At 43.8% G+C, this 23,964-nt stretch overlaps 2 protein-coding genes across 2 annotated transcripts; both read left to right on the top strand.

Annotated features, from left to right (window-relative positions):
- Positions 1-1,498: 1,498 nt before the first annotated feature.
- Positions 1,499-10,435, top strand: slc16a3a (solute carrier family 16 member 3a). Its single transcript, XM_069525072.1, has 6 exons — positions 1,499-2,135; positions 5,176-5,439; positions 6,313-6,456; positions 7,028-7,644; positions 7,742-7,922; positions 8,775-10,435. The coding sequence occupies exons 2-6, from the start codon at positions 5,217-5,219 to the stop codon at positions 9,164-9,166; spliced, it is 1,557 nt and encodes a 518-aa protein (XP_069381173.1). The 5' UTR covers positions 1,499-2,135; positions 5,176-5,216; the 3' UTR covers positions 9,167-10,435.
- A 1,052-nt stretch (positions 10,436-11,487) lies between these two features.
- Positions 11,488-19,371, top strand: dus1l (dihydrouridine synthase 1-like (S. cerevisiae)). Its single transcript, XM_020103698.2, has 14 exons — positions 11,488-11,733; positions 12,970-13,220; positions 13,404-13,512; positions 13,643-13,693; positions 13,821-13,933; positions 14,311-14,393; positions 15,019-15,122; positions 15,247-15,394; positions 16,227-16,323; positions 16,544-16,632; positions 16,770-16,939; positions 17,034-17,071; positions 17,402-17,477; positions 17,753-19,371. The coding sequence occupies exons 2-14, from the start codon at positions 12,984-12,986 to the stop codon at positions 17,911-17,913; spliced, it is 1,476 nt and encodes a 491-aa protein (XP_019959257.1). The 5' UTR covers positions 11,488-11,733; positions 12,970-12,983; the 3' UTR covers positions 17,914-19,371.
- The last annotated feature ends 4,593 nt before the right edge of the window (positions 19,372-23,964 follow it).

Genomic DNA, 23,964 nt, shown 5'->3' with positions numbered 1-23,964 from the left:
TGAGTTCCAGAAAATGAAAAGGTCACATAACCTCCCAGCCCCACCTTTCTTTTTTTATCCACAGCTGCCTACAGCTATGAGTGCTCAAGGTGTCCCATGGGATATCTTCTAAATCCCTTGTATCAGAGCTAAAAATGTTGAACCTCTTTTAATTGATAATGGAATGTACTTAGAAAACCCTTCTGTCTGAAGGTTTTCAGGAGTGGGTCCTCTCTGTGGAGGCCGCCACGTTTTTTTACAATAGTTCAAACTGGACAAACTAAAACCTTTTGAGTTTTTATGACAACTGAAGCAACCACAGGTTCTCTGTCATGTTGCGAAGGGGAAGGTGAGGGGTATTCAGCTGCAACATGCAACTTCGACACTAGATGTCACTAAATTCTACACACTGAACCTTTAAACTCAAACAAGTATTCTGTGGGGTATTTGTGTATATTGTGCATATCTCGGATAATGGCAGAAATCTTAGCTAAATGTTTCTGTGAGCTCTATGTCAGAGAACCATGATACCTGGTCACAGGGAGTAGGGGGTCTCAGGGGGTGAACTTTTTTTGGGGTGACATTGTTTTATATCCACGTCTCTGCAGGTTTTTGCTTGAGACTACATTTTTAGAAGAAAGGCAACATAACATGTTGTATGGAGTTTGAAAGACCTTGACATTATGTCTTTATGAAAGACATTCACTGCATTGGACTTTAACCAACACTAATCAGGACAAGCTGGGACGTGGCAGAACACAGGAACACTGAACCCGCTACACCCTGGATATGATATTTGTACCACGTGGTTGGCTGAACCCTGTGATGGAGTCAGGAGGAATTAGAGTTTAAATTTGCGGCAGGTTTGAAGAGACGATCAGTTGATGAAGTACACACACACACAACCTCACGCAGGTGTATTCATCTCAATAATGAAAGCTCTGTTCAATTTCTGTACACAGCCTGTATAAAGATGTATTCAGTTCAGTAAACCCTTCAAACGTATATAAAAGCCACACACGTGAACAGTGATAAAGAAAATTCAGAATCATGTCATGGAAAAACTTTGATAAAATCTTCATCGCAGATAAACCAGGTAAATTGAGCACAACGTTTTCTAACTTCACTCTGCACCATAGATCTCAGTGACAGTATGTTTTAAAAACCTTTAGAGAAGGACTCACGAATGAGAAGGGACATTTCTGAAGTAGCTACGCAGTATTATCACACGCCAAGAGAACAGCCCATTCCAAAATGGCTGTTACACATGGTGCAGGAGTAGAACCCAAATGAATGACTCAGAACGGGGACTCACGGTTCCGTTTAATGATGACTTTAAAGTCTTAGATCTGGGAGTGGTGTAGACACAAGGAAGTCTCGGGGGTCGTCTTCATGCGTGGCGGAGCATAGACAAACGTTTACAGCAATCAGACAGCGGGTGTAGCAGACAGACAGAGAGGCAGGAAGCAGGAAGTAGGCAGGAGCTAGGCAGGCAGGCAAGTTCAAACCTGAGTACAGGCAGAGAAACTGTTCAGCAGATCGAAAATCACACTGAACGAATGTAATATGAAGTTAATACTTGGTGAATACCGGTGGTAGGACTGTATAATCTGTGTAGATTAGAGAGAAGACAAGAAAAACAGAAAAACTTCTTTTTATTTGTTGAAAAAAACAATAAACTTCAACTAATAAACAAAAGAATGAGAACATAAAGATGAATACATTTGAAACAGTTTTCTTTTGGTTGTTATGTGATGATGCACTTTAGCAAAGGTCGCTGTTCTTTGCTTGTCTTTTATCAAAGATGCCCCCCCTCCCCCCCTAACATTTAATTTCTCGGGAAACGTTGACATCAGACTCGTTGGAAGAGGAAAAATCCTCATAAGGCATTAAAGGGGTGGCCCCCAGTTTCCAGTCTACACTTTACTGTTAATGACACAAAAGGCCAGGAATAGAATAGTTCTGCGTGTGTGCGTGCGTGTGCGTGAGTGTGTGAGTCAGTGAGTGTGTGTGTGTGTGAGGATGGTGGGGGCACTAGGACCCAGCAGGAGGAGGAGGCTGCTCGGTGGTGATGCTCTGTAGACGTGCGGGGAGAAACGCGGCCCCGGTGCTGAGTCTGAGTCTGAGGGTCGCTCCTGTGTCCGCAGCATCTCCAGGTAAGTCTGTCCCCAGCTCTCACCTCATCTCACCCAGCGTCTCATACACATCTGTGGCCGGGGGGGGGGGGGGGGGGCGATTGTCACACTTAACGATTGTCGTTTGTCACACTCACACACACACGACCATCAGCAGACTCGATTTGAATCCACGTTGTTCGTATATTAGATCCGGGGCCGTTCACATCCGCCGCATCGCGCGACCTGGGCCGATTTAACGCACGTTTTTCCCGCACGTATCCCGCCGCGGGTGTCGTGACAAGAGTTGTGACACACGATGTCCCCGTGACGTAACGTGACGTCACTCCACCTGTAACAGGTTACTGTCAGTTTTTAGTTTCAACATTTGTAAAACTATTGTTTTGATTTTGAATTGAGAACTAAAAGGATTTCCATTATACTTAAAGTAGTTTAAAGAGAAGAATAAAAGTTAAAAACCTGTTTTATATGAGGGCTATAATGACAAGGGTCAGATCCAGGTAACAAAGATCATGAGGATCATTTTATTTATATATATATATACACAGTATGTCCATTGGTCCCCTTTGGTTTCCCCTCCAGGAATTGCTCTTTGTTCTATGTTAATCCCCCCCCCCCCCCCCACACACAGTTTGATGAAAGATGCGCCCTTGAATGACATTTACTGTATAACTCACCTCTCCCTCACTATTTATGTTTTAAAATTCATTATAGAAAAGCTTTGAATCGTCATATCGTGCTGTTCAGACATTTTAGGAATTTGTGGATCGCCGCTATAGCAAAATTAGCATCTGAGCCAGGGCCGGGTCTAGACAGGCATGTATGAGGGGGCAGCCACAAATCTTGAGGGGGCATTGTGCGAAACATGACATGAGAAACAACTGGATATATTTTATATTTGAGGGGGCAAGCAAGACATTAAGACATTAAGAAGTGGAGCGGAGGAGAGAAGCATGAGATAATAAAAAATATATGAAATTTAATATATTTTGGGGGATTTAGTTTGAGGGGGCACAACATTTATTTGAGGGGGCCAGGCCCCCTCTTGCCCCTGCCTAGACCCGGCCCTGATCTGAGCTGTTTCCAACAAAGCAGCAGGTGAATTTATATATATTTATACATACATATGTCGGCACCTACCTCATTCTGACTATCTGCTGCTGTAATGACTACATTTCCAGAGCATAGCATGAAGTTTATCTTATTTTACCTTATCACTCAGATGCAACAACAACACTTCATCTGCCATCCAAGTAGATTCAAAGGTTTTGTTTATGAAAGAATATATATTAGACCAAGCAATACTCCCAACAGTGGACTCAGCTTTTCATGACTGTGTAATAATGCAGCATATTGCCCCAGAGGCTGACTGAAATACACTGGGCCTGGTGATTCATAGTCAGGCTGCTCACGTCACCTTCTCGCCACTCTTGAAATTGCTGTCTTACCTGGAGACACTGGATTGCCGTCTGGATGAGGCCTGACTCCAGCCTGCAATCTTTCTTCAGCTCCTTTAAGAGACTGTAAATTAGCTGACGGAGCCATGAGCACCTTCCTCGCTTTCCAAACAAGGTTCAAAATGTGCCAAATAATAAAACACCCTGATCACCACACTCACATGTGGTGTACACAGTACATGAACCTGTGGGAATGTTATGAGCTGAGGTACTAATGTGTGGTTTTGGTGGTAAAAGTCACATTCAGCTCCAGAGACCCAGAGTGGATCTATAAATTACAGAGGCCAGCAACAGCGCTGGGCAAGAATGCAGCATACCAATAAATCAGACTTGTTCTTGTTAGCCTTGAAAATACAAACAGGCTGGAGGTGAAGTGGGATTTGGGTTTAACTAATGATTTAACTAGGTGTTTCAAATAGGTAATATTCACATTTTTGACCAATTTCGTGGTCAACATTGACAAACTGTAAGAGGTGATAATTCTTTTCTAGACCTCAGATTTGTATTGAAAACTGACTATGTTTTCGAAAACTCAGAAAAGAGCTTAGGCTTGGATTCAGATCAGATCTTAGAGTTCAACTGTAGACAACCAATCGTGGGCCTCCACTGTAGAAATTTAGGGGTACTCACTAAACAACCGCGAACTGTGACGGACATTGATTTTACTGGTGAGTCTGAAACTGACCTACTGCTACCTAATTCATTCATTCATCCATTCATTTTCCTGTTTTCAATTCAAAATATATTATTTTCATGTTCATATTGTCTTCATTGGACAATAGCAAAGTGTTACTGCCTCAAGAATAACAACATGGCATTTCAAAGCTCATAAAGTAATAAGTTATTTTTAAAATGATTATGGGTTTGAAATAATGAAGCAAGCAATCCACAGGCAAATTCTCGTATTCTCTGGTGACTGCTGCTCACTCAGGCTTGTACTGCGGCAGTCATCACTTCCTGTTTGTATACTGTCAGTTTCACTGAGGTCAGATGTCAGTGCTGATAAGTTGACATCATTTGACTGTTTGGCTGCAGCAACTCCTTAGTTGTCTGATGTTTTTACAATCGGGACAATGATTGTCCTGACTGTCTTTACTGAAAGACTATTATATGTACAGTAAGTCTGGATTTAAACACCCCCAAAAAACATTATGGTCATTGTCTGCTGGAGCCAAAACAATATCTGCACTGTTATAAGTAACTGGCAGCAGGTTGTTCATTATATTCAGTTGGTTTGTTGACTTAGCAAGTTGTATAGGAGATATCACACTGCATAATATTAAAGCAACTTGAGCTAAGAAGCAACTGAACATAAAAAACTTCTTACTGTATTTTCCTTTTTATATCAACAGAAAGTTAGAAACTGCACATGCAGAATAAATCTTGAAATTTCAATGAATTCTCAGTTCTCAGTCTGTCTGCCAATTTCAGAAAGGTATTATTGTATCACAGTTTATTTAAAAATGGCGATAATATAAAATTCCAAGCAAATCCTTTGGTTGAATTTATCCAGTCTGTGAACAGTAAAATAAAATGTGAAATTAAATTGATTTAAAGAGAAATTCAAACCCACCGCTTATTGTAATTTTCTTTTTTCCCTATAGCTTCTCCAGCTGCCTCCATTAAGACACAGCCCTAAGACATCATGGGAGGCGTAGCGTTGGACGTGGGTGGCGGAGGCGTGAAGGCACCGGATGGAGGGTGGGGCTGGGCGGTGCTGACCGGCTGTTTTGTCATCACAGGCTTCTCCTACGCTTTTCCAAAGGCGATCAGTGTCTTTTTCAAAGAGCTGATCCGGGAGTTTGGGGTCGGATACAGCGACACTGCCTGGATCTCCTCTATACTGCTGGCTATGCTCTATGGCACAGGTAGGCTGCTGTTGTACAATATAATGTACACAGACTACAGGTGGACACAGTAACAAAAACTGCATGTTTTTAATGTAACCCTCAATTAACACCTCATTTGCTGAGCTAATGTCTAATTGAGAGCAGCTAATGTTTTCAATATAAAGGTCATGTAAACAACATCAGAGAATGTATAAAAGTATTAACAACATAACAGCACCCCAAAAGTGAAGCCAAAACATCTCGATTGCCCCCTAGTGGCTGGCTGCAGTCTTAAAACCCTGTCTCCTTCATGTTAGCTTATGGGACAAGGACCAAACTAAAAGGACATGTCAAATAAATGTTTCTAAAAGGTGGTTAAAATTAGGTTGGAGCTGTTTAGCTTATCTTAGCATAGAGACTGATAACTTGGCAGAAACGCCTGGCTCTGTATGAAGGTAACTTTCAATACTTATTTTAGAACACATTTTAAATGGAAATAAATGGCCAGTAGTAAAGCCCAACTGGTATAAACAAAAATATTTCATGGACATATTGGTTTCGGTGTACATGTTTGCCAGTATGTGCCATTAGATGAACTTTTATTTGAAAGAATAAACAATGCAGAAAATATGTGCATTTATGTTTAAAGAACATTTTCTTAATTGAAGTTCAATATATTTGGTTGTACTATTGGTTTCTTTTATTTAGTTCTTTGTAATTTAATATAAGTTTAGGTTTAAACTACAAAATATCAGGCCTCAATTATTTTTCTTTGTCATAAGTGTTTGATAACACCATGTTCTCAATCAGATGCAGTCAGATGAGAAAATCACACTCATCTGTCTTACATGCTGTATATCCACCTCTACCACCTGGACACACAGTCGACTAATGTCATTACACTTTGTCAAGGTCCTCTATGCAGTGTGCTGGTGAACCGCTTCGGCTGTCGGCCAGTGATGATGGTGGGGGGCGTCTTTGCTTCTCTGGGAATGGTCCTCGCGTCCTTCTCCACCAGCATCGTCCACATCTACCTCTCTACGGGGGTTATTACAGGTATGACTGTCACAGTCCAGTTCAGTTATATTTGTATAGTGCCAAACCACAAGATACATAATCTCAAGGCACTTTACATAGTAAAGTGCGGACCTTACAATGTTATGGAGAGGCCCAACAGCTCCCACAATCCTCTGCTCCTGTGTAGAGGGGAGAGAAGAGAGACCAGGAACAGTTGTGTAACTGTTGTATTTAAGCTCTGTCAGACTGGTTGTTATGAAAACAATGACAGTGATACTTTAATTATTGATTAATGAGAACAGCAATGATGATAGCGGCACTAGTTAATGATAGTAGTGATGATTATCATACAGTACGATTATGAATAATAAGATAAGAGACTAAGAAAGAAGAAGGTTCTTGTGTCAGCTTGCTGCAAGATAACAGATAAGATAACTCTATATACAATAGAGTATTAAGTCTTAAAAAATATAAGTGAAAATAAATAAAAGCATCAAGTGTATTATAAGTGGAAATGAAAATATAAAGTGTGTAGAAATGTGTAAGAGTGCAGCTCTTTATTACAATAGGAAACATTGCAGTGTTCAACTTTTTTTCTCCTCTACTCCAGGTCTGGGTTTAGCCTTGAACTTCCAGCCATCTTTGATCATGCTGAACCGCTACTTCAGTGAGAAGCGTCCTCTGGCCAATGGCCTGTCAGCAGCAGGAAGCCCTGTGGCGCTTTGCTGCCTGTCACCACTGGGCCAGGTACTCCAGTATAAGTATGGATGGAGGGGGGGCTTCCTCATCTTGGGCGGCATTCTACTCAACTGCTGTGTGTGTGCGGCCCTGATGAAGCCTCTGGTCGCCCCCAAGAGCCTCCAGTCCAACAGCAGGGCGCAGGACACGGAGGAGGGAGCAGAGGTTGTAGTGAAGAAGAAGCCGAAAGGCAAACTACTGGATTTCTCTGTCTTCAAAGACTATGGTTTTGTCATCTACACTGTAGCGGCATCCATCATGGTGCTGGGGCTGTTTGTACCTCCGGTGTTTATTGTGAGTTATGCTAAGGAGCTGGGGAATGAAGACACCAAATCAGCTCTGCTGCTCTCTATCCTGGGCTTCATTGACATTTTTGCTCGGCCCACATGTGGAGTGATTGCAGGACTGAAATGGGTTCGGCCTCGTTGCGTCTACCTCTTCAGCTTTGCGATGATTTTCAATGGAATCACTGACCTGATTGGATCACAGGTATGATTCCTTACGAGCTGGAAGGAAGATTTTATGCCCAATGATGTTAATCCTAAACACATTTACTCTTCATTAACAATTTCACATTTATTTCCAGGCCAAGGACTACACATCTCTGGTGGTCTTCTGCATCTTTTTTGGCCTTTCCTATGGGATGGTGGGGGCCCTGCAGTTTGAAGTCCTCATGGCAATAGTTGGCACTGAGAAGTTCTCCAGTGCCATTGGCCTGGTGCTGCTCATGGAGGCTATTGCCGTGCTGGTGGGCCCACCTGGTGCAGGTCAGTAAGCACCAAAACTACAACATGCACCCAATCTATGGATTGTATATAATTTATTTTTAGAGCAAAGGACAAGATGGTAATTTACCAACTATCAGTAGATGTTAGGAGGCGTAAGCGGGCACCAGTGGCTGTTAGGGACATATCTAAAGTTTTAAATGAAGGGACTGATGGTATCAGTACTCCTCCAGCTCTGCACCAAGCTTTCGGTATCATTTGCTTTACCCATGCCACGCTCATTCATTTTCACAAGAAGCGTAGAACATCAGGAGCATTCTTATATACCCTATACGGGGTTCCGCTCTGTAGTGTATGTAGTATATATGTATATAAAGATAATCAAATAATCAATAGAAAAATGACGACTCTGTTACCATGACAGTGTGGATGCTTTTTAGCATATATTGCAGTATAGATTTGACTATAAGCTTAGTTTATGAGCTGAATCATTGTCCTTTAGTCCATTGGTTTACTCAATCCAGTGACAACACATATGCACATAACACATATGCATCCATGGAAGCAGACAAACTTCCGACTGTCACTGTAACTGCATGTCCACCATTCTCCCTGACTACCTCCTGCTAAGTACAATTCATAGTGTTGACAGGGAGAACAGTTTCACTATATATGAACTTCATTTCCAGGAGAAAGGTTGTAGTAGAAAACGTAATGCAGTGGTCATCGGTTTCTTTAAGTACGGCAACATGCTAACAAGGACAGAAGGAGTTTTTAAATGTTTTTAAATAAACGTTACAGCATCTCAAAAATAAAAATGTTTCTTGACTATCTGTGTGGTTCTCCTATTTTCTCCTCTCATGAGTTTCCTTGTGTTTCTCTCCTCTTTCTCAGGCCGCCTTCTTGATGCTACCAAGAACTACATGTATGTCTTCCTGCTGGCAGGAAGTGAGGTGGTCCTCTCAGCTGTTGTTCTGGCTACTTGTACCTTCTTCTGTATTGGAAAGATTAAGTCTTCAGCACCAGCACACAGCCTGGAGAACGTCACAGTGACGGGTGACAAGACAGAGGTCAACGATGAAGAGGAGAAAGGAGCAAGAGAGGAGCGGGAGATGGAGAGTTTGAAGGAGGTGGAAAGGGAATTAAAGGAAGAGGAGGAAGAGAAAGAGAAATTAGAGGAGGCTGGGCCCGGCAGTGCGACAGTGGACTCACAGGAAGTGGAAAGGTTCCTAAAAGAGCCACTCCAGAATGGTGACATGGTCATCAATCCTGAAACATGCCTGTGAGCAGGGATGGGGGTTGTTGGACAGAATTATATATATATATTTTAGAATATATAAATATAATTATATATATATTTAATTGCAGGCAATTTTTGGGGTTTTCTTTTGTTTTGTCAAAATATTCAGGAGGAACATGAGCATCAAGTGAATTTTGAAGTGTTGAGCTTTCCTGTCATGCTGTGTTCATGTGTTGATGTTTGTCGTTTGCAGGGATGTAAATCAGTATCACTGCAACTGAAATGTAAGAGTTGCTTTATATTATATATGTGAACCTTTCTCACTAGATGTTTTAAAGTGTGGTGGTTCATACAAGACAATAGAGGAACTGAGTGGTAGCACTGCCTTGTGTATATATAGTTTATTTCACAACTCCACAGTTTTATTTTTGATGTAGCCACCAGCAAATAAAGGTTGGCATTATTCTGTATTCATATTGTGTCAGTGACTAACTACTGATGAAAGTAAGCTTTTAGATATATTTGGTGCAATAATTGTATGATGAATTGTCCTTACAAAAGTAAAACAATTAATGTTTCTTCCTAAAGGCCCGGTCACATCTAAAAGCGGCAGTGTTGGGCTCATCCATGCAACTTCACAAAAAAGCCTTTGGTGCTAAAACCTCGGTGACATTGTGACTATAAGCTGTTTGTTCATGTGCTTTTAAATCGTACTATAATATGGAAACAACACTCTAAAGAGGATGTATTGAATTGTATTGCTCAGAGCAGTAAACTTCAATTGGATTTACTGGGCTGGGAAGATTTCTCCTTGGATTACGAGCAGGGCTCAAATGTCATCCACAACTCTGTAATGGTCTTTACCATCATATTTCATTTACTATGTCAAGCCATGTTTAATGTAGTAGGGATGTTTTATTATACAGGGGAACAACGTGTCAGAATTTGGAAAGCACTTAAGTGTATGTGTGTGTGACTGGGTAAATGTTGTTGTCCATCTTGTGTGTGCTGCTGAGGACCAAAGGATAAACAGTTTCAACTCTTATTTTTTAACAGTCGTCGAGACTATATTTTATAATAGCTTGTTGTGATGAGGTGACATCACTGGCAGAATATCACCTTGTTGAGTTAACACCCGTCAGGATGTTGTTGTGTCACAATTCCATTCCACAGGTACATTTTGAAAGGGCCTATACTGTTACTGGTGACCTTAATGAAGCATCACTTTCCCACTTTGCCTTCATGCTTTGTATTGTCTGTAGTAAATGTTTGTGTTTCAGTAAAATAATATTAAAGAAGGTTTATGTTTGTAAAATTGTCTTTTTTTAATTTCATAGAAGCTATAGAGTATAATTACACATTTTTGGCTATTTTCCTGGTAGTGGTGGTAAAATAACTGAATTTGTCTTGTTACGCCTGGCTCTGAGGCCGCAACAACACGGCGAATATACATGGCATAAACAATATGCTTTATTGATTTAACATAAACGGAAATGAGCGATGGAGTGTGAAAGTGAGCGTCAGTAGTGTGTGAGGGTGTTTGAGTGCTATGTAGTATGTGTGGTGCATGTTGTCAGGTGCATAACATAACAAAAGTAGATGCAGCTGGATGGGGATCTCAGGGATGAGTGAGAGAGCAAGACAGCCCACGGCAGGGGGTTTATAACAGCAAGCCAATCAGGGAGCCATGCACAGGAACTTCCAGCCGGCCAACAATCAGCAACCTGCAAGACACACCCACACGGCATACACACCATACACAGACAGGACACAGACATGGGCTGGGGCCGTAACAGTCTTGATCATACTAATAATGGATCCGTTTTTTATAAGTTGCCCTGATATCATATCTGGTGTCGAATCATATGTAGTATTATTTAATATTGTGTATGTTAAAGCTGCACTCATCAATATTCTATATGAACAGAAGGTCAAATGACACTGTGTGTAATGTCCATATACAGTTTATGGTAATGTCACATCAAAACTGCAAGGGGTGGAGCATCCTCTGAGACACTTTTATAAATGTATTACCCTGTAACTAATTCCAATGTATTTTTAGAACTCTTCCTAATGGCACTGATACTGGCAGCCATTACAGATATTTTGGCTTCATTTTTTTAAACTAATAAATAAGAAAATCTAAAAATAAACGTATATATACATTTATACGCAGATCCATATGTATTTTGTGCAGAATTTATACTGTGTGATTGAAACCAATTCTCCTGCATTGTGTGAAATAACAAACACTGTACAGTAATTAAATCACACGGGACTCTCCGTAAGGACTTAATAAAGTTCTACAAATGACCTGTGGGTGGCAGCAACACGTCTTTGCTGCGTCTAGGCTGGCGCAAATTCCAACAGAAGAGGAAGAAGGATGCCACTACAGCTTGTGGGTAATTTACGGAGTGTGGTGTGGTAAGCGTGGACGAGTGTGGACGAGCGAGGACCCTGCGTGGACTCACAGAGTGTCCTCTCGAGGCCGCGCGTGGACTTGATGTATTAAACAGTGGGACAGCGCTCATCACGCACGCACTCTCCGGGAACGCGCCCTTTGGTTCAGCACGCGTGCGGCACAGTGTGGACCCGGAGCTCACAGTGATACAGGTGAACCAACACTGTGTGTGTGTGTGTGTGTGTGTGTGTGTGTGTGTGTGTGTGTGTGTGTGTGTGTGTGTGTGTGTGTGTGTGTGTGTGTGTCCAGTCAGGACACGAGTACAGCCGATGTCATACATGTGCTACATGTCATACATGTGCTACAGCTTCTGTTTAACCAGACGTGTTTACTGACATGTTGCGTCACGTGCTAAACGTCCTCCGCTAGCTAGCTACATCACAGACACAGCTAACCGGTCTAATAATGCTAATAAAACAAGTGTGGTCCACAGGAGACAGACACATGGAGCTGCCCCCCCCCCCCTTGAAGAGCTTTAAAATGATATGAGAATCATTTCTCTGAACTAGGTTGTGATTGTGGATTATGGTTAGGTCTTAATTCAGATATACAATCTGCTTCCCCACTGATTCTAATATTGCTGCCACTATCATTACAATAGTCATTACTCCTCCTTTCATCTCTGTCACACATTTTCTTTTGTACAAACACATAAACCTTGATACACCTCAGTATGTTAGATAGTCTTTTCTCATGAAAGCTGGAAATAATGAAATAGTATCTATATATATAATTTGATTGATTGACCTATTGATATATATGTGTATGCATGTTGTTAGCACATACGTGTGAAATTTCAGTTCTTAAGATCTGTGTCGGTGCGGCCCCAAAGAGCGGTGATTTGACGCAGATTGAGCCTGGTGTTAAATGTGTTTAGTTAGGTCTTAATTATGATAATGTTTTCAATAATGATAATGATTCAATGCTATTCAAGAGAAATGTTTCGGCGGCATGTATAGTTTCTGGAATTGATAGCCGACCAACACCCTGATCAGAATTGATTGGCTGTAGGAAAGACGACAGATTCCCACTGTCTCTCTCTATAGTCTATAAAGTCATATGGAGTTTCGAGGGTTATTCTCTACTCTGCTACTTCATCTCATCTTCAATTGTGGGGAATTGTAAGTAATTCTGGGATTTCATTAGTCTTTCATAGCAGCTGTACTTGACTTGGCTTATAATTTTCTGTTATTATCTTTAAAAAGTCTTAAATTTAAACTGACAGAAATCCTTGATGGAACTAGTTGGTGCTTCAACAAAGACAAATTGTGTATCTTTCATACTTGTTTTCATGGAGTACTTTTTGTGTCCACAGTTTGTTGTGCTGCCATGAAGGAAACCACATTTTTTGCAGGTTCTTTAATGAAGTCTTGTGATCTCTGTTGTAGTGAAGTCAGCTGTGATGGCCAAACTCCAGGGCTTTGAGTTCTGGAGTAAGACCCTGAACGAAGCACGCTTTGTGGTGGCCCCCATGGTGGACCAGAGCGAGCTGGCCTGGCGCCTGCTGAGCCGCCGTCATGGTGCCCAGCTCTGCTACACCCCCATGCTGCACGCTCAGGTGTTTGTGCGTGACGCCAACTACAGGCGAGAGAATCTCTACAGTGAGGTTTGCAAGGAGGACAGACCTCTCATCACACAGGTGAGGACACAGTTTTTACACATTGTTGGTGATGGGAGATGGGAGAGCTGGTGGAAATCTCACAGCATGTTTTTCATTTTCAATAATTCTGTGCAGTCACAGGCTTGTCATGAGACTTGTGTGAAATTAGACACACTTATGTAATGTTAGATGTAAATCAGTGTTGTATTGTGTGTGTGTCAGTTTTGTGCCAATGATCCAGAAGTGTTCCTCGAGGCGGCCCTACTGGCCCAGGACTACTGCGACGCCATCGACCTCAACCTGGGCTGTCCACAGATGATAGCAAAGAGAGGTACACAAGTTTCTATGGAAACAAAACATCCCATTCTTCACCTAGTGGTTGTATCAGAAAAGACACAGATACCAACCCTGTAGACGACATAGTGAAACATAAACTAACTTGTCTGATACTTGTTTGTAAGGGCACTATGGAGTCTTCTTACAAGATGAATGGGAGCTGTTGGAGAAAATGAGTAAGTCTTGAAAAACCTGAAACCTGCAAATCACTCATCACATCATCAACTTCTGCTTCTTTCTCTCTCTTTTACAAATCCCAACAATTTCACTCTCTCAAACTAACATGTCACTCTGGTTTTACAGTCAGGTTAGCCAATGAGAAGCTCTCGGTGCCCATCACATGTAAGATCCGTGTGTTCAAGGAGATGGAAAGGACGGTGTCGTACGCCCAGATGCTGGAGAAAGCTGGATGTCAGGTATGACTATAGTGATCGTGTTAACATGAGCCTGTCCACACACTGCCCCCTATTCAACCGTATTCTTTCATGCCCTCCTTCCTAAATTACTTTCTTTATTATCTACTCTTAACATTAATTACCTGTGAAAAATCAATAAAATATGATTATTAAAACAAATTATGAGTCAGATCCGATTGTGGCTCTGTGCTTTATGTTGTACAAATGTTCAAATCAAACATCGGTTTTTAATGTTAGAAATAATGGGCTTATTTTAGCTTTCTGAAAATGTATTTATACATCTGGAAAGATTACCTTCAATTTAGTTTCAGGAAAATTGAGAAAAGTTTTAGATGTCCCTAAATTTGACTTCTTCCTCGTCCATTTCTTTATCACAGCTGCTCACAATACATGGCAGAACCAAAGACCAGAAAGGAGCCATGACGGGTATCGCTAACTGGGAGCACATCAAGGCAGTGCGGTGAGCTACCGCCTTTTTGTTCTAATTCCTCAGGGCACTGTGTTGTATCTGAAGATCTTTACAGTGACCATATTTAAATAATTGAGTGCCTCATAATCCAATATTTTTGATTTTAGAACAAAATCAAGTGACTCCTGACTCCCTTTTTATTCAAACATTCAAGTGTTCATTTAAAGTTTTGCTGTAAAGTTCATATAGCACTGTAATGAGTAGTTATACAAGTATACAGTATTGTGGTGCATCAGACCATCTGAAGTAGTTTGATTCTCTCTCCAGCAGAGTGTATCACTATGACCCTGACCTCTCTTGACCAATCACTAAAGTAAGCCAGTGATGTCATATAGTTTTGCCGACAAAATGCAGGATGCTAGCAAGCGAAGCCGTCCTGAGCAGACAATCCTGACACCAAAGTATCTGAGAAGCATGTGTTGAAGTATTTTGTCAAGGCAAAGTAATTAACAAAATTAAGACTGGTTATCAACTTTGTACAAAGCAGATATTTGAATACATTGGAACAGACTGCGTGTCAGAACTTGATTTTAGGAAAAAGTGACAGCCAGACTTGCAATGCTGAGCACTTCCTGTATCGTGTGATATACATTGTTTGTTGTTCTTTTGCTTATAGGAAGGCAGTTAATATTCCAGTGTTTGCTAATGGAAACATTCAGCACCTGAGTGATGTGGAGCGCTGCATTCAGGAGACGGGGGTTCAGGGTGTTATGAGCGCAGGTTAGAGATGCATGTGTGTTGCAAGTTTTTGTTCATTACACCCATTTTTCTCTTATTCATTGTTGTTAATAGATGATATGGTGTTTGTTTTGAAACTAGATTCACTGTTTCTTCTTGTATCTAGAGGGGAACCTCCATAACCCTGCACTGTTTGAGGGCCACAGCCCTCCAGTGTGGGAGATGGCTGAGGAGTATCTGGAGCTGGTGAAGCAGTATCCTCCCTGCACTCTGTCCTATGTACGAGCCCACCTCTTCAAGCTGTGGCACCACACGTATGTCTGTCTCTCCTGTCTGTGTGTGTATCTGTGGACATATGTATAGACTTTATTAGGCTGAATATAGTACAACAATCAGCTAGATAAAAAATACTTATCAATCTGGTTCTGTTTGTTATACTTTCCAGGGGTGCAGTTAGTCCAGAGCTTAGCTAGTAATGATATTCCCGTTTGACCATTTACACTGTTGATAGTTTAAGAATGACTATATATATATATATATAATCTGATATGGATTTTAGCCATTGCTATGTAGCACGGTCTCAGTGAAATTTAATTTTTAACATGTATTGAATTCCTATAGACACGTTTACATGGAAAGCAATATTCCAATTCCATTATTAACCCGATTAAGACAATAGGCTGAAAAACACATTGTCAGGTTAACAGCATTCTCTCATTACTGTAACATGAATAAGGTCATACTTGGAATAAGTAATAATCAAAGTAAGAAATGTGGATTGTTCCAATCATGGTTTCATTATTAGACATGTATATGACTTTATCACATTAAATGTTGCATTGGGGATTTTGCAACATCAACATACGGCAGTTACTAACTGCCTGTCGATGCATGACCTGTGTTTGCGGGTAAACAAGTAGCAGGACATAATGTTGACATGAGTTCTAATCAGACTGCTCTGTTACAGAATATGAATGGAATATTTTATTAGCAATTTATAAACATCCTAATCTAAACAGTGTTGTATAAAGTGAGGTTAACATTTGGACTATTTCAATAAATACCTGGAAAAATGGCTGAACCTTTTGAATCTGTCTGCATATGCTGATTTGCGGCATGTGTGATTGTGTGTGTGTGTGTGTGTAGGCTACAGATACACCAGGACCTGAGGGAGGAGTTGGCCAAGGTGAAGAACCTCGAAAGTTTGGCCGATGTCAGCAAAAAGCTGAGGCTGCGCTGCCAGGTAACCGTAACTACAAGAATCTAAAGTTAAATAAAAACAGAACTGTACAAGCACATCTCCCAACTTGAGCTAAAACTAATTAATACAGTAAAAGCCACGTGTTTCAGGAAAAGTCTGACTCCAGATCCAGCAAAGCTCTTTGAGACTTCCAAACAGACTGGAAATACTAACTGGATGAAGTGTGATTTCTATGCCAATTACTACATATGTGTTTGCACAGGAGGAGATAGCCAAAGGAAAGGACGTGGAAGAGAAGGAGGGCAGCCTGCCCTTCCCCCACTGGATCTGCCAGCCATACGTTAGACCAGTGTGAGTTACGGCTCCTGCTTTTATTGTCCATATGTAATCTGTTCACTGAGAGGGTTTCATAAAGAGTTCACACATCACTATACCAGGTTCTATACTGACAGATACATAGTAGACTTAATGTTGACGACCCCTTACAGGCCAAAGGAGCCAGTTGCCAATGGCAACAGCAAGGGTTCAGAGGTAAAGAAGACAGTTTGTCAGAAAAGAGCGCTGGAGGACACTGATGGGTCCTCTGACACACTCTCCAAAAACAAGCAGAAAAAGAGATCCCGCAACCCCAAGAAGAACTTCTGTCCCGAGCAGAAACGTGAGTCTAACCCACCACTTGATGCTCCAAATGTTCAAGTCCTCATTTGAAATGTTCAGTGTCTGACAGTGGCTCTCTTCTTTCTCTCCACAAGCCAAGTACATCAAATGTGAACAGTGTGGCAACCCAAAGGTAAGCAGTCAGTGTAGTGCATGCGTGGTTCATTTGATTCATGGTGACAAATAGTTGTGTGGTTATGGATAAGTACATGAACAGTTTTGGTCATAGCCCCATGTGCTCAAGGAAATGTCAGAATAATGTCAAGTTAAATAAGTGATGAAAATAATAATAGTTTGTTTTAGCATCCTTTGTTCCTGTGTAATGGCATTTATGATATGTTATTATTTATTTATTTTACTTTGTATTGTCCCTTTATCTCAGTAGAAGCCTTGTAGTGGAGTGTACTGTACTGTAGTGGACTGTAAACCTAAGCAGTTGATATTGTTTTATTTTGATCTCCAGGGAAATAAATGTGTTTTCAACCTGTGTCGAGGCTGCTGTAAGAAAAAGGCCTACAAGGAGGTGGCAGACTGTCCAAGTCAGTACACACATTCAGACACACTCACACACTGCAGACCATCAGAGGTTCACTTAGTGGGAGGGGGAGTGACGCAAGGGCGTATAGTTGGTTGCAATATCCATATTTATCATTAAATGTTCATACTGAACCTTTAATAAGGAGTGAAACTACATTTATTGGTCTGCCTTGTCAGAAGTGATGGTGCGTCTAAGTCATTTGAAGAGTTTGTAGCTCACTCTGTTGTCATTTGCATAGACCTATCAATATTGAATGCAATTCCCTGTGATCAACAGGTCATGGGCTGAGGTTCAAGACCAAGGCGGAGAAACAGAAAGCTGACGAGGAAAATGGGAAGGACGCCTCAGAGACGGAGAGAAGCCGCAGCTCCCCTGAGCCTGTTCTACCGCCAAGTACAGAGCAGCAAGAGCAGTCACAGGCACATCTACCGCAATGAGCAGGACTCAAGCTATCTCTACATGCACAGAGCGACTCTGAGGTGTCACATGTAGAAGTCTTAAGTTCAGATGTTCATCATCTGTTGTGTGTTCTTACTTAGATCTACTTGGCTGGCGATGTGCATGTAGGGGTACGCAACGATAAGTCTCACAATTATTCTCCAGGACTTTCTTGACCGGACTGATGGTGAAATAGAGAAACTGATCAATAGACCAAAACCATGAAGTAAAGGAATATTTTTTTATTGGACGTGGATTTCCAGGACAATAATTAGCTTGGTATTTTTTGGAAGGTTGGGAGGTTTCCTCATCAAAACGAATGAATTCTCTACCAGCTGTCATTTTATTTTTTAAGTTGGATTTTATGTGGATAATGTTTGGACTTTATTTTGGCCAAATCTGTTACTAAGCCACCAAAGATTCAGTAACTTTCAGGCTGATGGAATTATTTTATTGATTTCATTTAAGGTTATGAATGTGGTTGCATCTTCAACTATTTATTTGGGGTTTTAGGTTTGCCTGTAGTGCTTTGACCATATGTGCCTTTGGATGTGAAATACCACTGCCTATTCAGATAAGAACTTCCGCTTGTGAGAACACCATCTGGTGCTGTGCAGGACGAGCTCAGTGACTCCACAGTCCTGTAGCTGCTATGAACACTATAATATTTTTGGCAAAGGTTTTTCTTTCTTTTTTTAAATATACATTTCTCTTGTAAGGCTGATGAAAAGACTGGTGTTGTCAGTATGGACAATATGTACATAGACAGAAAATATATAAAAGTAGCATCAGTCTATTTGTCATACTCTGGACAAAGAGTATTTCCCAAATTGTGAAACTCTCCCTATAACTGAATTTGTCAGATATGTAAGACTCATTCCCCAAATCCTCTGTATGATGTTCTTAAAACATGTTGGGGGAAGGAAGTAAATCATTTTTTTTCAATGCTTTTAATTAAACATCGGCGTCATAAAGTTTCAGTATTACTGACTAAGCTTCATCTTTCTGGTGGTACCAGTCTTTTCACTGAGCTGTCGGCAAGATCTGTCAAGAAAAGTCATTCCTTAACTTACAATGTCAACCTAAAATCTCATGTTCCAAGATCCATCCAACAAATCATGAATCTACTTGAGAGTTGCTGTTGCCTGGTGAAACTTAACTATAACATTTGAGCTGGTTAAGTCTGGTTGGACCAGATTGCAGCGGAGGAGGCTGCCGTTCTTCAAACACGAGTAAATGTAAACCTCTGAAGTTTCCAACAGAAGATGATGTTTGAAAAAGTAAACTGGTAAAAAAAAATGTTTCAAGAAAGACACTCGGTGAAATGTGCTCAATAGTTTTTTTCATAATCTTGCTGACAGAGAAAAACAACAATGAAAATATAACCTATTTGGTGGAAGTTTTTGGATAAATAAAAAAATGCTCCAGCAACACATAACTGCATCAGCATGAAATCACTTCAGGCATTCTGGGTTTTTTTTTTTCCATACACTGACTGTAACTTAAGTAGATCCCATTTCTGCCCATCAAACAATACAGTACTCTACTGTACTCTGCAGTGAAGCAACCTGGTATAGTATAGTTATTCCCAACTAAGTTGACAACTTTAACTTTTTTAGCAATTACTTACATACACATCTAGAAGACATGGGGCAGCATTTGATTAGAGTCTGAACAATACAAAAAATACATCAGTTCGTTTATTGAATCACTCGTAGCTTTATTTTCACAGCTGACATGTCACAGCAGTGCAACACAGGTATACATATTTAATGAATGATGGATGAGTTCCATTTAGCTGCTCCAGTTTCAGGGTCCTGCTGTTGTTTGTACTGGCTGACTGTCACACTGTCATGTCTCACTGGGACACTTGAACTGAGCAGATCCTTTATGTTTTCAGTTACGCCTCTGCTTTTCCTACCATGACATGTCACAGTGTCTTAAAGGTACTTGGGGGGTCAACTTATTAATTGATACAAAAATAGAGAAAATACTTTTTGAGGACTTGAGACAATATCTTATGGGACATTTAATTTTTACAACAGATGTAAACACTCAGACGACAAGCTGAAGATGTCGTTGTGGGAATACTCGGCCCACTCCGGGGAATGACGGGAGGAGAGAATGGCTTGCGTAAAGTCTTTTATTTAGGTTGCCTTCCTTGGCAACCCACACACACACATATATATATAAATGTCTCTCGCTATCTCTTTATCTGGGTGGGTCTTTAATCCCGCTCACACGCACGCACACGCCCGCCGCTCTCCAGGTCTCAGGACGCCAGCCTACTACCAGAGACAGAACCAGGTTACAAGCATGCTTTTATTGATTGCCCTGATTACCTGATTCTGCCCAGCTGCCGGATCACCAGCTGAGCCACTCCTCCCTGTTGTCCAGCAGTTGGCGCCCTAACCATACCCCACCGCCACATACCCCACCGCCACATACCCCACCGCCCGACTCAGGCCGGGATCCCGCCGGCCGCAAGCCCACCCCCCCCTCCGCCGAGCGGGAGAGGAAGTCGGCCACGACCATCCGGGTACCCGGCCTGTGGATCACCTTGAAGTTGAATGGCTGCAAAGCCAGATACCAGCGAGTGATCCGCGCGTTGGCATCCTTCATGCGGTGGAGCCACTGGAGCGGGGCATGGTCCGACCAGAGGGTGAAAGGGCGCCCCAGGAGGTAATAGCGGAGGGCCCCGACCGCCAACCGAATGGCGAGGCACTCCTTTTCCTCCGTACTGTAATTCTTCTCCCGCTGGACCAGCTTCCTGCTTATATACAGTACGGGGCGGTCGGTCCCCTCCACCTCCTGGGACAAAACAGCCCCCAGCCCACTGTTCGAGGCGTCCGTCTGCAGGACAAAAGGGAGAGAAAAGTTAGGAGTATACAGCAGTGGCTTACCACAGAGGGCTAGCTTAACCCTCTCAAACGCCAGCTGACACTGCTCCGTCCACTGGACCGGATCTGAGGCACCCTTTCGGGTCAGGTCGGTCAGGGGGCTGGTCAGCTCCGAAAAGGCTGGAATAAAGCGCCTGTAGTAACCGGCCAGACCCAAAAACCTCCTGACCTCTTTTTTCGTCTTGGGCGCCGGGCAGGCCGCAACCGCTGCGGTCTTCTCTACCTGCGGCCGCACCTGTCCGCCCCCCAAGTGGTACCCCAGATACCGTACCTCCCTCCGTCCCACCGCACACTTCTTCGGGTTGGCCGTGAGCCCCGCCCGCCTCAGGGACTCGAGCACCGCCCCCACCTGCCGCATATGCTGCTCCCAGGTCTCACTATCAATGATCACATCATCCAAGTAGGCCGCAGCATATGCGAAGTGTGGCCGCAGAACCCGGTCCATGAGGCGTTGAAATGTTGCTGGGGCCCCGAACAACCCGAACGGAAGTGTGACAAACTGGTACAAACCGTACGGAGTGGAGAAGGCCGTTTTTTCCCTGGACTCTGGAGACAAGGGGATCTGCCAGTAGCCCTTGGTCAAATCCAGTGTCGTGAAAAAGCGAGCCGTGCCTAGCCGGTCCAGGAGTTCGTCGACCTGGGGCATTGGATAGGCATCAAATTTGGACACCGCATTCACCCTACGATAATCCACACAGAACCGTATCGACCCATCAGTCTTGCGCGCAAGCACCACGGGGCAACACCAGTCACTGTGGGATTCTTCTATTACCCCCATCTCCAGCATGGCCTGAAGCTCCGTCTGCACAATTTTCCGCTTGTGCTCCGGCAAACGATAGGGCCGTGAACGCACCGTCACGCCCGGGGGGGTCTCTATGTGGTGGTGTATGAGCGTAGTGCGTCCTGGCAAGGGGGAGAACACATCGGCAAACCGCCGCTGCAACCTCTGCTCTCTGGCTTGGCGAGAGATGGTCGTCGTAACAGACCGGGGCAGAATAATCCGGTTTTGATACCTCCGGTCCCAACTCATCTCTCTCGATCACCGTGGTCGCCAGAGAAACAGAGGCCACCTCTCTCCACTTTTTAAGGAGGTTGAGGTGGTAGATCTGTGTTGCCCCACCCCTGTCAGACCGCACTACTTCATAGTCTACCTCCCCCACTCGTCGTGTGACCACAAAGGGCCCTTGCCACTTGGCGAGTGATTTGGAGCTAGAGGAGGGGAGCAATACAAGGACTTTATCTCCCGGATCAAATGTTCTTAGTTTCGTCCCTCTGTTATACAGGCGCTGCTGACGTTGCTGGGCCTGGAGCAAATTCTCCCGTGATAATACCCCAAGTGAATGGAGTTTTGCTCGCAGGTCCAGCACGTACTGAATCTCGTTTTTAGAAGCGCTCAGACCCGTCTCCCAGTCTTCTTTTACCAGGTCCAAGACGCCCCGAGGTTTCCGGCCAAACAACAGTTCAAATGGAGAAAATCCTGTGGAGGACTGGGGAACCTCCCGCACTGCAAATAACAGAGGGTCTAACCATTTATCCCAATTACGGCTATCCTCGTGCACGAACTTACGAATCATTTTCTTTAGTGTCTTGTTAAACCACTCCACCAGCCCGTCGGTCTGTGGGTGGTAAACACTAGTCCGGATTGAATGGACGCCCAGCAATTCATACAGCTCGCTTAGTGTACGTGACATAAAGGAGGTGCCCTGATCCGTCAGGATTTCTTTCGGAATCCCGACACGGGAGATGACATGAAACAGTGCCTGCGCCACGCTCTTCGCGGAGATGGTCCGCAGCGGCACTGCCTCGGGATATCGCGTTGCGTAATCCACTAGAACCAACACAAAGCGATGTCCCCGTGCGCTCCGGTCTAATGGCCCGATGAGGTCCATGCCCATTCTCTCGAAAGGTACCTCAATCAGTGGAAGAGGGCGCAACGGCGCTTTTGGTGTGGCCGGCGGGTTAACCAGCTGACATTCGCGACAAGACGCGCACCACCGACTCACGTCCGCGCGAATGCCCGGCCAATAAAAGCGGGCCATTATCCGGTTCAGTGACCTATCATACCCTAGGTGCCCGGACATGGGGTTATAGTGAGCCGCCTGGAAAACCATTTCCCGACGGCTTTTCGGCACCAACAACTGGGTGATCTCTTCTCCTGTCTGTGTGTCACGGCTCACACGGTACAGCCTGTCCCTAATGACCGAAAAGTGTGGCTGAGTGTGTGCTGCGTTCGGAGAAACAGCGGAGCCGTCAATACTCACCACCTGATCGAAAGCGTGGCGGAGGGTCTCGTCCCGAGACTGTTCGAGTGGAAAATCGTCCATGGGGCTCACTGGTGGGATTAGAGGAGCCTCCCGGCGAGGCTCCGCTACTCCCGCCGCCCCCCCGACAGTCTCGGGCTCTGTTTCCCCGGTGAGCACCGCACACAACTCACATTTCCCTACCGCACGTGAACGCACCCCCACCGCCGCTCTCGCCTGTCCCCGGAACCCCGGCCAATCTGTGCCCAAAATCAGGGGGTGCGTGAGACGGGGACTAACCCCTGCCTCGACTCTATGTTTTTTTCCCTTATATGAAATTAGCAGAGTCACCACTGGGTATTCGTGAATATCCCCATGCACACACCTCACCTTCACCCACGATGCCTCCATCAATGCCCCCGTTCGAACCAAGCGCTGATGGATCATCGTCTGATTACAGCCCGTGTCCAGCAGAGCTCGGTGTGTACCCCCCTGTATACATACCGGTATATGGTACGTCTCTCCCGGGCCGTGGGAAGAGGCTGGCGGCCCGGCCACCCTGACCAGCTGCCCCACCTCCATCAGCGGGCACTCCCGCCTGAAGTGGCCCGACTGGCCGCACCGCCAGCACTCCTGCCCCGGCGTTTGAGGAGCCCCCCATGGTGCCGGTCGACCCGGCGCGTAGGCTGGGCCCCGAGGAGCAGCCTCTGCTCTCGCATTCCCCGGTCCCGCGGGCGGAGCCGTCCCGCCGGGTAGGGGTGGGGGAACTCGTTTCCTTGGGGCCGGTATGGGGAGCCCCGCCGGGACGCCCTGCTGCCGGGCTTCCTCTTTCTGACTCCTCCGGGGAAGGGAGAGGTGGTCCTCTGCCAGGATGATGGCCTGTTGCATGTCAGCGGGGCGGTGGCACTGG

This window comes from Paralichthys olivaceus, chromosome 5 (assembly GCF_024713975.1).
Source record: "Paralichthys olivaceus isolate ysfri-2021 chromosome 5, ASM2471397v2, whole genome shotgun sequence".
In the NCBI taxonomy this organism is placed as follows: Eukaryota; Metazoa; Chordata; class Actinopteri; order Pleuronectiformes; family Paralichthyidae; genus Paralichthys; species Paralichthys olivaceus.
Note: the sequence above shows the minus strand (reverse complement) of the source record. Positions and strands in the feature narration are given on the sequence as shown.